We start from the raw sequence: 14,955 nt of genomic DNA, 5'->3' as shown, positions 1-14,955 counted from the left end.
ACAAATGGCCAATATATGAAAAATGTTCAACATATTTAGCTATTCAGAAATAAAATCAAAACTACCCCTGTAAGAATGGCTATTATTAAAAAAATATGAAATATGTAGGAATAGCAATCCTCACACATAGTTGGCAAATATAAACTGACACTAGCCACCATGGAAAACAATATGAATGTTTTTAAAAAACTGAGGAATGTCTAGCAACCAGGACAGAGGGACTAGAAAACTGTTCCAAGAGGAATAAATGTGCAAAAGAACGAGCTTGATAAAAAGCTAAAATTAAACTTACCATGTGACCCAGTTATACTACTTTTGGGTACATGAAGTTAATATTCAAAAGCGATAGCCGAATACCTATCATGATTGTGGCACTGTCCACAATAACCAAGTTACAGACTCAGCCTAGATGCACATTGTTGGATGAATGTATAAATAAGGCAGGATACACATGCACACATGTACTATTTCATTGTGTGAATGAAATCGTGTCATTTATAGGAAATGGATGAAACTGGAGGTCATTACATTAAACAAAATAAGCCAGACACTGAAAGACAAATATTGTAAAAACCAAACAAAACTTGTATGTAGAAATTAAAAAAAAATAATCTAAAGTAGAAGAGGAAGTGACTAATAGGGAAGGAGAAGGGAACTCCGGGGACTCTGAGAGAAATGGGAGGAAGAGGAGGATGAGAGAGTGTAGAAGGGAGGAAGATATGATGAAAACACAGCATTTTCATGGATGGGAATGTCACTGTGAAACCCATTTATTTGTACAATTGTCAGTTAATATTTGATATAAAAATTGCTTGAAAAATTTTCAAATAAGTTTGCTCTCCTTTGTCAATTAAAATGACTTTAATTTGCAATGGAAAGAAATACCTTAATCTACTTTGATGTTATCAAAGTATTATAATGTGTGGCTTTAGACTTTTGTTTGACATAGTATAATATACTCTAAAATCATACAAAATAAAGATCCATATATATTTTGTGAGATTAAAGTAAAACCTAAATAAATAAAAATTATCTTGGTACCTCAAATGTAGATTCGCTCAATTTAAATATGGTGCATATTTAGTGTCTGATCATCTCATATTTTCTATAACATTTTACCAGGAGCTTGTCTACTTTTAAATTACATCAGTGGTATTTTACTCTTTTCCCTGATCATTGGCATTACTCATTAAAGCTATTGAGTATTTACTACTTATGAGCAGACAGTTGGGTCAAACCATCTTTCCTGGGCTGCTCTTTCCATGTTGCTCTTGCTACCCTTCTGGAACTGAAGTCAACAACATTTCTAACAATAAACATTCTCATTCTTCATTTCATGACTGTGGATCTACCCAGAACTTCTATTCAAGATTATCATTTTTACATCTTTACTTCCAACAGTGAGGAGGAGAAGCACGGGGAAAGCAGAATAGTATAAGAAATTAATATGTATTACTAGCCTCCAACATGCAATGCATTGGCTAAGTGTTCAATAATTGATAAAATTAAAAAAAAAACCAGTATGAGGTAGTATAGTATTATCCTTATATAATAAACTGGGACCTGAGTCTCTTAGACCATTCACCTAAGGTTTACAGTTAGTAATTTGGGGTACCAATAGTAAAACTCTCGCCTGTCTATTCTTTAAGTTGTTGTTATTGTTGTTTTTGACAGATTGTCTAAAAAGCACAGGTGACAATTCCATCTTCTTAAATATTTATCATTTCTTTGTGCTGAGAAACTTCAAATTCCTCATCTAGTTATTTATAAAATATATATTAAATTGTTCTAAACTATAATCACATAATATATTGTACATATGTATTGAATTAGCACAGTGTACTCCATGAATATGTGCCACATTAAAAAATAAAATAATTTTACATGAAAAATATGTAATAAGCACAGTTGGTATCCAATACTTTTTTCCTAATTTTAGAAAAAATATGTTGTTTGACTCTATACTATCATTGACCTCTTCCTCTTCCATTTTATCTGCAAAAGCTGCAAATCATTGAGATAAATTACAAAAGAAAAAAATCAGTTTTAACGATGTTTTTTGAAGCACAAATAGACAGAAACTCATACAAAGAATCATGGTAATGAACAAATTAAAGCATTTTTTAAAGCCCGAAATCTATCTTCCCAGATAATGTATCATGCTTGATTTTTTTTCAAACTGCTCTTTTAGTATTACTGAGATCAAGAGCTAATGGATTATGAATAGTTTAGGCATCTAAAAATTAGTTCCATAAACAGAAATTAACACAAAAGAAATACAAACATAAAATGTGTATTTTAATTAGCATAAATGAAATAAAATATCACAAAATTAAAGTTAAGGAAAAAGAATTTATTATATTGCATTCTCTAATGGTTTCATATCAGGATGTACCTTATATTCTTCATAATCATTGTTATCTAGCAAGTCCCTTTTCTCCAATTCTACAAGTTGTCCTGCAGGGTGCCTAGCAGGCAGATGCTTAATAGAGGCTTGCTCATATAGGGGCTTTCCGTTGAAAAATAGTTCCTTCCAATCATGCATCAACTTATGTGGAATCAGACTATCACAAAAAATAAAAATAAAAGATTAATCAATGTCAATGAAATTCACAGTTTACAACTTAGCCTTTTTTTGTACTTATGTAATTAACTCACTTTCATAAGAATTAAATAGAAATAATTACTTGAAGCCAATTTTAAAGGTTACCATATGTGCAATGACAATAAGACAAACATACATTTTCTGTTGCAAATTATATACAAATATGTAAACCATTATTTTGAAGAGGTTTTGAAAAGATTCAGTCTATTCATTTTGCATAGGATGCAGATACTAGAGCATTTAAACCATGTTGTAAGGTTGCATATTTATTTAAGATTAGAACTGAGAATTATAAAACCTAAGTTTTCTGATCATGCTCATTATTTTTAGATATATTGCTCTGTTCTGGCAGTCAATAAGAAAGTTTGAAGACAGTGGCTTTAAGTGACATTCATTCATTCAGACCTATTAAGTGCCATACATTTTTGCCAGCCATAAGGGATATTACAGCAAGTGGAATCCCTAGCCTCCATCAGAAAATCCTGGGATAGAAGGGCAAATGTAATTCCACAAATAAAAACAGTTTGGGAAGAGAATTACACAACAGAAAATCACAACAGTAGATTTGACTGAATGTGTTGGCTCAGGGAAAGTCTGAAGAAATGACTGCTGAGGGCTAAAGAATGTCTAGCAACCAGGACAGAGGGACTAGAAAATGTTCCAAGAGAAATGAATGTGCAAAAAATGAGCCAGATATGATTCAGATGGAAAAACAGTTTCTAGAATTTGAAATTACAACCTAAGAAGTACTCTTTGATTCTGATGTGTGCTATGATACGGGTGAATCCCCAAGACAGAGTGTTGAGTGAATAACCAGGACACAAAAGACTAAAGATCAAATGATCCACTTATGTGAGGTACCTTAAACAAATTCATAGACAAAGTGGAATGGAGGCCATCAGGGGCTAGGGAGGTGGGGATGGGAAGTTAGTATTTAGTGGGTACAGATCTGGGATCCGTTCCTGCTTAAAGGGCTGTGTGGTCAGGGTCTTAGAGGACCAACTATCCTCATATTCAGATACCTCTTCTCTTTTCTTTCACCATCACTTATTAGGGATTCATAGCCTTAAAATTACCTGTGTTCCTCCTTACAACCTTTTAATATTATTATTTTTTTTTTTGGTGATAATTGTTTCAAGACATTTGCAGAGGCTCTTACATTTCCTGAGTGAAACCCATTAAGTAACTCATACTTTTCCTAAAATAATAGTAGTAGTAGTAGTAATAGTAGTAGTAGTAGTAGTTGTTGTTGTTGTAGTTGGACATAATAACTTTTATGTGGTGCTGAGGATCAAACCCAGTGCCTCACACGTGGTAGGCAAGTACTCTACCACTGAGCCACAACCCCAGCCTCAGTAGTCTATATGTTTTAAAAAAAATTGTAAAGTTACAAAAAAATTGTCTTTTGATATTTACTATAAAATTCCTCACACGTGTAATGATGTGAGGCTGGAAACAGATAAAATAATAAAAGCACTCAGGAATGCTTTGAAAATTGCTTTTCTAGTCTTGGACAATACTATCTCCTCCTTCTTGCCCAAACTTCTCCTTTTCTTTGAGATTCTGATAGTTTTTCATGTGATCCACTGTAGCCCCTGAGCAAGAAAATCAGCTGCTGTCACAATATCAAACCTTAAATTATACTACAGATCTATAGTAACAAAAACAGCATGGTATTGGCGCAAAAACAGACATGAAGACAAATAGAACAGAATAGAAAACACAGAGACAAACCCACAAAAATTGAGTTATCTCATATTAGACAAAGACACCATAAACATGCATTGGAGAAAAAAATAACCTCTTCCACAAATGGTGCTGGGAAAACTGGAAATCCATATGTAGCAGAATAAAATTAATCCCTATCTCTCACCCTGCACAAAACTCAAAGTGCAACAAGGACCTAGGCATTAGACAACACACCCTGGTGCACCTACTAGAAGAGAATGTAGACCCAATACTCCATCATGTTGGCTTAGAAACTGACTTCTTCAACAAGAAGAATTAATCAAGAATTAATAAGTGGGATGGAATCAAACTAAAAAGCTTCTTCTCAGCAAAGGAAACAATCAAGAATGTGAAGAGAGAGCCTATAGAATGGGAGAAAATCTTTGCTACCTGCACTTCAGATAGAACATTAACCTCTAGGATGTACAAAGAACTCAAAAAACTTAATACCAAAAAACCCCCCAAATAATCCAGTCAATAAATGGGCAAAAACTGAATTGGCTCTTCATTGAAGAAAAACAAACAGGCAACAAATACATGAAAAAATGTTCAACATCTCTAGTAATTAGAGAAATGCAAATTAAAACTACACTGAGATGCCATATCACCACAGTCAGAATGGCAGTTATCAAGAATACAAGTAACAATAAATGTTGGTGAGAATGTGGGTGGGGAGAAGGTACATTCATACCTTGCTTGTGGGACTGCAAAGTAGGGCAACTACCCTGGAAAGCAGTATGGAGATTCCTCAGAAAACTTGAAATGGAACAACCATTTGACCCAGTTATCCCACATCTTGGTGTATATCCAAAGGACTTAAAATCAGCATACTACAGTGATACAGCCACATCAATGTTTATAGCAGCTTATTCACAATAACTAAACTTTGAAACCAACCTAAGTGCCCTTCAACATCTGAATTGATAAAGAAAATGTGGTATATATACACGATGGAGATGGAATATTACTCAGTCATAAAGAAAAATGAAAATATGGCATTTGCCAGATGAATCTGGAGACTGTCATGCTAAGTGAAATAAGTGAATCCCCCAAAACCAGAGGCTGAATATTTTCTCTGATATGGAGATGCTAACACATAACAAGAGGGGAATGAGAAGAATAGGAGTTCGGTCGATTAGACAAAGGGTAATGGAGGTAAGGGAGGGGAGATGGGAATAGGAATCACAGTAAAACTGTGTAATAGTACATAACTTTCCCATGATCCAAAATGAATATACCACCATGGAAACTCCATACCATATACAACCACAAGAATGGGATCCTATTAGAATAAGCAATAGTCCATGTATGTAGAATATGTTGATACACTCTACTATCATATATTCCTAAAAAGAACAAATTTTCCAAAAGAAAATCAGCTGCTGTGGCTTCTGGGCCTTAAGTGCCTTCCTTTGTTGTGAATTGAAATCCCTAAGATTTATGCATACATCTGGCTAGCTATTCCACGTTCTCAAATGATTTGAATTCCATCAGCTTGCCTAATATCAACCTGGCCTGGTAAAGCCATTATTAACTCAAACACAGCAAGGGAGGAAGAAATGTTATCATGGCAACACAAGGGGTTCTTTGGGAGTTGCGCTACTTTTCTTTTTTAATTTTTGTATTTCTTTTGACTTCATATACTTTGACCTGTGAATCCTTGCTATGTTGTCTGCTTTTGCCCAGTGGTCTCAGAAGTGTTTCTACTTACCTGTATGATATTTTATTGCTATTTAAACATTCATTTTTTTTAAATTAAACTTTTTGGGATAATTGTAGATTTCCACAAAGTTGTAAGAAATAATACAGAGAGATCCATGTATCATTTACATACTGTCCCCAAATTGTCACATTTTGTAAAACTGTTGTATAATATTACAATAAGGACTTGACACTGATACAGTTAAGATACAGAACATTTTCTTTTTTTTTTTCTTCTTCAGGGAATTATTATTTTTTTTTATTGATTGTTCAAAACATTACAGAGCTCAAGACATATCATCTTTCATACATTCGACTCAATTGGGTTTTGAACTCCCCAAATACATAATACAGACTCACTTCTGTTACATACTCACATTTTAACATAATGGCATATTAGTGACTGTTGTATTCTGCTACCTTTCCTATCCCCTACTATCCCCCCTCCCCTCCCCTCCCCTCCCATCTTCCCTCTCTACCTCCTCTGCTGTTGTTCAATTCTCTCCCCTTTTTTTCCCCCCACCCCCTTGCCCCTCATAACCTCTTATAATTTTGTGTATCACTGAAGGTCTCCTACCATTTCCATATGTTTTCCCTTCTCTCTTCCTTTCTCTCCCCCCATTCGTCTTAGTTTACTGTTAGTCTTTTCCTCATGCTCTTCCTTCCTGTTCTATTCTTAGTGGCTCTCTTTATATCAAAGAAGACATTTGACATTTGTTTTTTAGGGCTTGGCTAGCTTCACTTAGCATAATCTGCTCTAATGCCATCCATTTCCCTGCAAATTCTATGATTTTGTCGTTTCTTAGTGCTGCATAATACTCCATTGTGTATAGCTGCCACAATTTTTTTATCCACTCATCTATTGAAGGGCATCTAGGTTGGTTCCACAGTCTAGCTATTGTGAATTGTGCTGCTATAATCATTGATGTGGCCGTATCCATATAGTGTGCTCTTTTAAGGTCCTCAGGGAATAGTCCAAGAAGGGCAATAGCTGGGTCAAATGGTGAATCCATTCCCAGCTTTCCCAGGAATCTCCATACTGCTTTCCAAATTGGCCTCACCATTTTGCAGTCCCACCAGCAGTGAACAAGTGTGCCCTTTTCCCCACATCCTCGCCAACACTTATTGTTGTTTGACTTCATAATGGCTGCCAATCTTACAGGAGTGAAATGGTATCTTAGGGTGGTTTTGATTTGCATTTCTCTGATTGCTAGAGATGGTGAGCATTTTCTCATGTGCTTGTGGATTGATTGTATGTCCTCCTCTGAGAAGTGTCTGTTCAGGTCCTTGGCCCATTTGTTAATTGGATTATTTGTTATCTTATTGTTTAATTTTTTGAGTTCTTTGTACATTCTGGATATTAGGGCTCTATCTGAGGTGTGAGGGGTAAAAATTTGTTCCCAGGATGTAGGCTCTCTATTTACCTCTTTTACTGTTTCTCTTGCTGAGAAAAAACTTTTTAGTTTAAGTAGGTCCCATTTGTTTATTCTTGTTATTAACTCTTGGGCTACGGGCGTTCTATTAAGGAATTTGGAGCCCGACCCCACAATATGTAGATCGTAGCCAACTTTTCCTTCTATCAGACGCAGTGTCTCTGTTTTTATATCTAGCTCCTTGATCCATTTTGAGTTAACTTTTGTGGCTGGCGAGAGAAAGGGATTCAATTTCATTTTGTTGCATATGGATTTCCAATTTTCCCAACACCATTTGTTGAAGATGCTATCCTTCCTCCATTGCATGTTTTTAGCCCCTTTATCAAATATAAGATAGTTGTAACTTTGTGGATTAGTCTCTGTGTCCTCTATTCTGTACCATTGGTCCACCTGCCTGTTTTGGTACCAGTACCATGCTGTTTTTGTTACTATTGCTTTGTAGTACAGTTTGAGCTCTGGTATCGCTATACCTCCAGATTCACACTTCCTGCTTAGAATAGCTTTTGCTATTCTGGGTCTTTTGTTTTTCCATATGAATTTCATGATTGCTTTATCTATTTCTACAAGAAATGTCTTTGGGATTCTGATTGGCATCGCATTAAACCTGTAGAGAACTTTGGGTAATATCGCCATTTTGATGATGTTAGTTCTGCCTATCCATGAACAGGGTACATTTTTCCATCTTCTGAGATCTTCTTCTATCTCTCTCTTTAGGGTTCTGTAGTTTTCATTGTATAAATCTTTCACCTCTTTTGTTAGGTTGATTCCCAAGTATCTTATTTTCTTTGAGGATATTGTGAATGGAGTGGTTTTCCTTATTTCCATTTCAGAGGTTTTGTTGCTGATATACAGGAATGCCTTTGATTTGTGCGTGTTGATTTTATATCCTGCCACTTTGCTGAATTCATTTATTAACTCTAGCAGCTTCTTTGTAGATCCTTTTGGGTCTGTTAAGTAAATTATCATGTCATCTGCAAATAGCGATAATTTAATTTCTTCTTTTCCTATTTTTATGCCTTTAATTTCTTTTTTTACAGAACATTTTCATTATCACAGATTCCCTCCTGTTACCCTTTCATAGTTCTACTCACTTCCCTCTCACCCCTACTCCACTCCCTCCTTGGCCTCCGGCATTGGCTAAATCTCCTTTTCAGTTTCTATAATTCTGTCACTTCAAGAATGTTATAGCAATGGAATCCTAAAGTATGTAAACTTTGAGGATTTTTTTCACCTTGCATAATTATCTGGAGATTCATCCAGATTATGGTAGTAGTTTATTTATTTTTATTGTTCAGTAATATTCCATGGTACAGATGTACCACAGTTTAACCATCTCCTATTAAAGAACATTTGGACAATTACTAGTTATAATCTATTATAATAGGGATTTTATAAACATTTAATTGGAGATGTGTCTGTATAAGCTAATTTGGGACGGATGCCCAGACATGTCCTATTAAATGTTCAGTTTTTCTAAAGGGAAGTTCTAGAGGGGCTCTATCATTTTACAGTATCACCAGCAATGAACGACATCCTTTGCCATAATCTGGTGTTATTTATTATTCCTTCATTTTAGCCATTCTGATCAATCTGTCATGGTATCTCTCTGTAGCTTCAATTTGAAATTTTCTAATGGCTAATGATGCTGAAATTTTTTTTTCAGATGTGTATTTGTCACCTGAATATCCTTTTCAATAAAATGTCTTTTCATGTTTTGGGCCAATTTTCTAATCGAATTTTTTTTAAATTGAAAACAACTTATGTATGTTTTCTGTTAAATATGTGGTTTGAAAACATCCTCTCCAACTTTGTATATCTTTTTTATTTTTTCAAAGCAAAAGGTTTTGACTTTGTAGAAGTCTAATTTGTCACATTTTCCTTTTATGGATCATGCTTTTGGTGTCAAGTCTAAGAACTTTTTATCTAATCATAGAACCCCCTATTTTAAAACTATTTTTAAAAATACTTTTATAGTTTGGTGTTTTACATTTAAGTCCAGGATCCATTTTAAGTTATTTTTTTATATAATATTTGAGAAAAATGTTTTAGCTATGCTAGTTACTTTGTTTTTTATATAAACATTAGAAAAGGCTTACATAGATGTGTGTATATATGTGTTTACATGTATAAGTTTATTTACATATATGTATAAATATGCATCTATATGTACATATATATCTACAAAAATTCTTGCTGGGCTTTGGATAGTAAATGGTAAAATATCTATATCATTTTGGGGAGAACTGACATCTTTTATTTTGAATCTCTCAGTTCATGAACATATTCTGTCTCTTTGTGTACAGTATTTAGATCTTTGCTTTTTTGTTGTTGTTGTTTTGTGTAGTTTCCTGCATAGAAGTCCTGTTCATGTTTTATTAGATTTACACCTAAATATCTCATTCATTTAAAAATATTTTATTAACATATAACAACACATATTAGTGAGGTATGGTGTGATATTTCAACACATATATATGGTGTGTCCTGATCAAATCAATGTAGTTAGTATTTTAATTCTTTATGTTTATGTTTGGAACTTTGTTATCAAGAAATTGTAGATGGCAACTTGCTTTTAATTTCGCTGTCCACATGTTCATGGCTAGTGTACATATATATTTTTTTGATATTTATGTTTTATCCTGTAACCTTGCTGAGCTCACTTATTAGCTGTTGTGGGAATTTCATTGTAGATGCCTTGGCATTTTCTAAGTTAATAATCATGTCAATCCCAAATGTAGGCAAATTTTATTTCTTCATTTTTGATCTGCATTCTTTTTCTTGTCTTGTGGCACTGGCTAGAGCTTCTAGGGCTAGGATGAATAAAAATGGAGGGATTAAACATCTTTTCCTCATTTCCTATTTTAGGCAAAATGTGGCCAGTTTTTCCTCATTAAATATAAATTAGCTGATAGTGCTCTTGAACAAGCTGAGAAGGCTCCTCTATAACTCTTTTTCTGAGACATTTCGATATTATTAGTGAGAGTTGTATTTTGTCAAATACTGTTTCTGCATTGATTCATATGATAGTGTGACTTATATCTTCTTTGTTAATGTATGGGCCACACTAATTGATTTTGAATGCTAAGCCAACATTGTGTTCCTGGAGTGTACCCTACTTGGTCTTGGTATATGATTCTTCTTATATATTATTGAATTTTATTTCTAATTTTTCACTAATGATTTTGCATCTCTATTCATAATGAATAATGATCTCTAGTTTTCTTTTTGCTAATGTTTTTGTCTGGATTTGCCATCACAGTTATATTGGATTTGTAAAATAAAGTGAGGAAGTATTTCTTCCTTTCCGTTTTCTGGAAGATATTGTGTAGAATGGTGCTAATTCCTTCAATGTTTGGGAGAATCTGTCAGTGAAACCAAATGGTTCTGAAGATTTCCTTTTGGAGAAAAGCTTTTAAATCAAGCCATAAATTTCTTAAAAGCTATATAGCTTTATTCAAATTATGTATGTCATAGAGGCAATTCATGGTATTTGTACTTTTTGAGAAATTGGACCTTTCTTCTAAGTTAACAAATGTGTGTGTTTAGTTATTTATAGTATTCTCTCATTAACCTTTTGGTGCCTAAGGGGCTAAAGTGATCCTCTGATTTATTTCTGATACTAATAACTTGTGGTAACTCTCTTTTATCCTTTGTTAGTCTTGCTAAAGGTTTGACAACTTTATTAAACTTTTAAAATAACCAGGTATTTATGTTAAATTCTATTGTTTTTGTCTCTTTGTTTTCAGTTTTATTTATTTCTGTGCATTATTAATTACTTTCTTGCATGTTTTTTTTTCTTCCCCTCTTCTTATTCTGGTTTCTTCAATAAAAAATCATGGACCTAAGCCTCTGAAACCTTGAACTTGGGGGCTTAGATTGATTTGGAATGTTCTTACTCTCTAATGTGTACATTTTATGCTCTAAATTTCTGCCAGTAGTGTTTTTGCTATTTCCCACAAATTTTAATAAGTTGTCATCAAATGTATATTTAAATTTCCCTTGTGATTTTCTCTTAATCCAAGGAATATTTAGAAGTGTGTTGAGTTTCCCAGTGTTTGAAGTTTTCCTTCTTGATGTTATTCATTTTCTGATTTTTTTTTTTTTTTTTTTTTTTTACTGTGGGCAGAGAAGACTGTCTGATTTGAACTCTTTGAAATTTATTGGTGTTTGTTCTTCGACCTGGGAGATAAATGATTTATCTTTCTATAGGTTCTGTGGGCATTTGAAAAGTATTTTATTCTATGATGTTGATGGGTAAAGTAGTCAACAATAATACTAATTAGATCTGATTAGTTGGTGGTGTTGATTTCTTCTATACCTTTGCTGATTTTTGTCTAGTTTTCTCTCCATTATTGAAGTCTCCAACAATAATTGTGGGTCTTCCATTTGTCTTTAAGTTCTACTAGTTTTTGCTTCATATACTGTGTAGTTCTACTGTTTGGTAAATATACAGTTAAGATTACTATCTTCTTTGTGTACTGACCCTTTCACAATATATGATGGCTCTTTCCACTCTAGTCATTTTCTTGGCCCTAGAGTCTACTTTATTTGATATTAACATAGTCATCACTATTTTGTTTTGACTAGTATTTTCATGATATACATTTTTCCATTATTTTACCCTGATCTGCCTTTATCATTATTTCTAAAATGAGTTTCTCATGGACAGCATATAGATTGATCATGTTTTTAAATCTATTTCTCCAAAATCTCTTATCTTTTAATGGGTATGTTTAGAGATATGGTGATTATTTTACAGCTTAGGTCTATCAATCTAGTTTTTTTTCTTTGGGGAGGCTTTTTGTTTTGCTTTTTACTTTTGTTTCCTTTTTTTATTTTCCCATGGGTTATATGAATGTTTCTTAGAATTCCATTTTGACCTAACAATTGTGATTTTGAGTGTATCGCTTCGCACATTTTTTGTACTTGTGCTAGGCATTACATTACATAATTTATAATATTATCTCATCATTTTATCAGTTTAAGTATAGAATTCTTACCTCCCTTGAAGTTCCTTTACTTTCATCCATTAATAATATAATTCTTAAATATTTCCTGTATGTACATTTTGAACTACATTAGACAGTGTTGTGTTTTTTTTTCTTTACCTGTTTACTTGCTTTCTCAAGAGGAAAAGGAAATCCTATTGCATTTACTCCTATTTTTTTCTTTCCTTGTTCTTTTCTGTCTTTTTGACATTCTAAGGTCCTTTTTTTAAAAAAATATATATATTTTTTCTATCTAAAGAACTCCCTTTAACCATTTATTTAACTGTAGGTATGCTGGCAACAAATTTTCTTAGCATATTCTGACAAAAATCAGATTTCCTTTTCATTTCTAAAGGGTATTTTCACTGGGTGAAGGACTCTGGGTTCAGTTCTTTTCTTTTAGCTCTGAAAAAACACCATGCCACTTCTAAACTGATAAAATGATGAGATCATGTTATAAATTATGTTTTCTGGGTGAATAATCCTTTGTCATTTGAATTATTTGCCTCTGAAGGTGAGCTGTTTTGTTTCTCTGGGTGCTTTCATGATGGTTTCTTAAATTTACTTGTGATAGCACCTTTATGTGGGTTTCTTTGAGTTTATCTTCTTTGAAGTTCTTTTGAATTTATAAAAGGCAGACTCCATTTGGGGAATTTTCAGGCACTCTTCCAAGTACTCTTTCAGTCCCATCCTTTTTCCCCTCTACTTCTAGGACTGCAATGGCATGAGTGATGGTGGGATCTTAATGTCCTCCCACAAGGCCCGTGTGAAAGACTTGGTCACCAGCCAATGACATTATTGGAAGGTGGTGGGACCTAGTGGGAAGAGTGAGGTCCCTGGAAGCGTACCCTTTGAGGTGATGTTGTGACCCCAGCTTCTTCCCCTCTTTGTTTCCTGGCTGCCCTAAGGTGGGTAGACCTCCTCTGCTGCACACCCACATGATGCTCTTGCTCACCACAGGCTCAAGGCAATAGAAACAAGCGACTATGGATCCAAACCTCTAAAACTTTGAGCAAAAATAAAACTTTTCTCTTTATAAGTTGGTTTATCTCAGATATTCATTACAGTGACAGAAAGCTGAGTAATGCAACATGGGTGAGCAGTTGCTGAGACTCTTACTATTTTTCAGTCTACTTTCTCTCTGTTGTTCAGATTGGGAAATCTGTATTGCTTTATTTTCTAGTTCATTGATTCCTTCTACTGTCCCTTTCATTCTGCTGTTAAGACCAACTACTGAGTTCTTTCTTTATTTTGACTATTGTATTTTTCAGTTATAAAATTCCTATATAATTCTTATTTATATGATCTCAGCTACGCTTAAATTTTTTATAAGTTTTAAAATTTTCACTTGTTTTGAGCATGTTTATAATTGCTCACTAAACTATTTTGCCATGGCTATTTAAAAATCTTTATCAGGTGTTTTGGTTAGATTTTAATTGCTGTTACCAAAACAGCCAACAAGAACAACTTAGATGAGAAAAAGTTTATTCAAGGCTCACTGTGTCAGAGGTCTCAGTCCATAAAAGGCAGACTCCATTGCTCTGGACTTCAGATGAAGCAGAATACCATGGGAGAAGGGCCCAGCAGAGGACAGCTGCTCAGCTTACAGAAAGATGCAGAGAGGAGAGGAAGAGGAAGAGGCTGCAGGGAGAACAACCTAGGGCACACCCCCATGATGACCCACCTGCTCCAGTTACGCCCATCTGCCTTCAGGTACCAATCATTTGATCCATTCAAATTAGGATGGACAGATTAGGTCACAGCTCTAATAAGCTAATAATGCCTCTGAATATATCTGCATTAGCAGGAGTTTGGGGCATCACTCATATCCAAACATTATCGGGTAATTCTAAGATCTCTGTCATCTCAGGGTTGGCATCTGCATTCATTTCCCAGGGGTTCTATACAATGTACCACAAACTGGGTGGCATAAAACAATAGAAATTGATTGTCTTACAGTTCTATAGGCCAAAGGTCTGAAACCAAAGCATTGTCAAGGCTGCATGCCCTCTGAATCCTTCCTTGCCATTCATAGCTTTCTGTGGTTTGCTGACAATCTTTGGTATTTCTTGCCTTGCAACTGCAGCTTGCCTTTGTTACAAGACAGTGCTCTCCCTGTCTGTATCTCTCCTCTCTCTAGTCATGTTGAATAAACTAGTATGACCTCATCTTAGTTAATCATACTCCAATAACCCTATTTCCAAATAAGGTCACATTCTGAGATACCAGGGGAAAGGACTTCAACATATCTTTTGGGAGGATGCAACTCAACCTATAATAGCATCCATATAATTTTTTTTTGGTATGGACTGAATCCAAGAGCACTTAGCCACTGAGCCACATCCCCAGTCACCCCTGCTCTTTTAATTTTTTTTTTTTTTTAACTTTGAGACAGGGTCTCTTTAAGTTGCTTAGGGCCTCATTAAGTTGGTAAGGCTGGCTTTGAAGTTGTTGATCCTCCTGCCTCAGTCTCCTGAGCTACTAAGATTACAAGCATGTG

At 34.4% G+C, this 14,955-nt stretch overlaps 1 protein-coding gene across 2 annotated transcripts in view; it reads right to left on the bottom strand.

Annotated features, from left to right (window-relative positions):
* Spef2 (sperm flagellar 2) overlaps positions 1-14,955 on the bottom strand; it is a 170,560-nt gene that overhangs the window by 114,099 nt on the left and 41,506 nt on the right. For both annotated transcript variants that reach the window (XM_005325639.4, XM_040272637.2), the window contains exon 12: positions 2,396-2,564. In XM_005325639.4, the coding sequence (XP_005325696.2) occupies positions 2,396-2,564 (169 nt within the window). The remainder of the gene's footprint in view (positions 1-2,395; positions 2,565-14,955) is intronic.

Source organism: Ictidomys tridecemlineatus, chromosome 1 (assembly GCF_052094955.1).
Source record: "Ictidomys tridecemlineatus isolate mIctTri1 chromosome 1, mIctTri1.hap1, whole genome shotgun sequence".
NCBI lineage: Eukaryota > Metazoa > Chordata > Mammalia > Rodentia > Sciuridae > Ictidomys > Ictidomys tridecemlineatus.
This window is presented reverse-complemented; position numbering and strand designations above follow the sequence as displayed.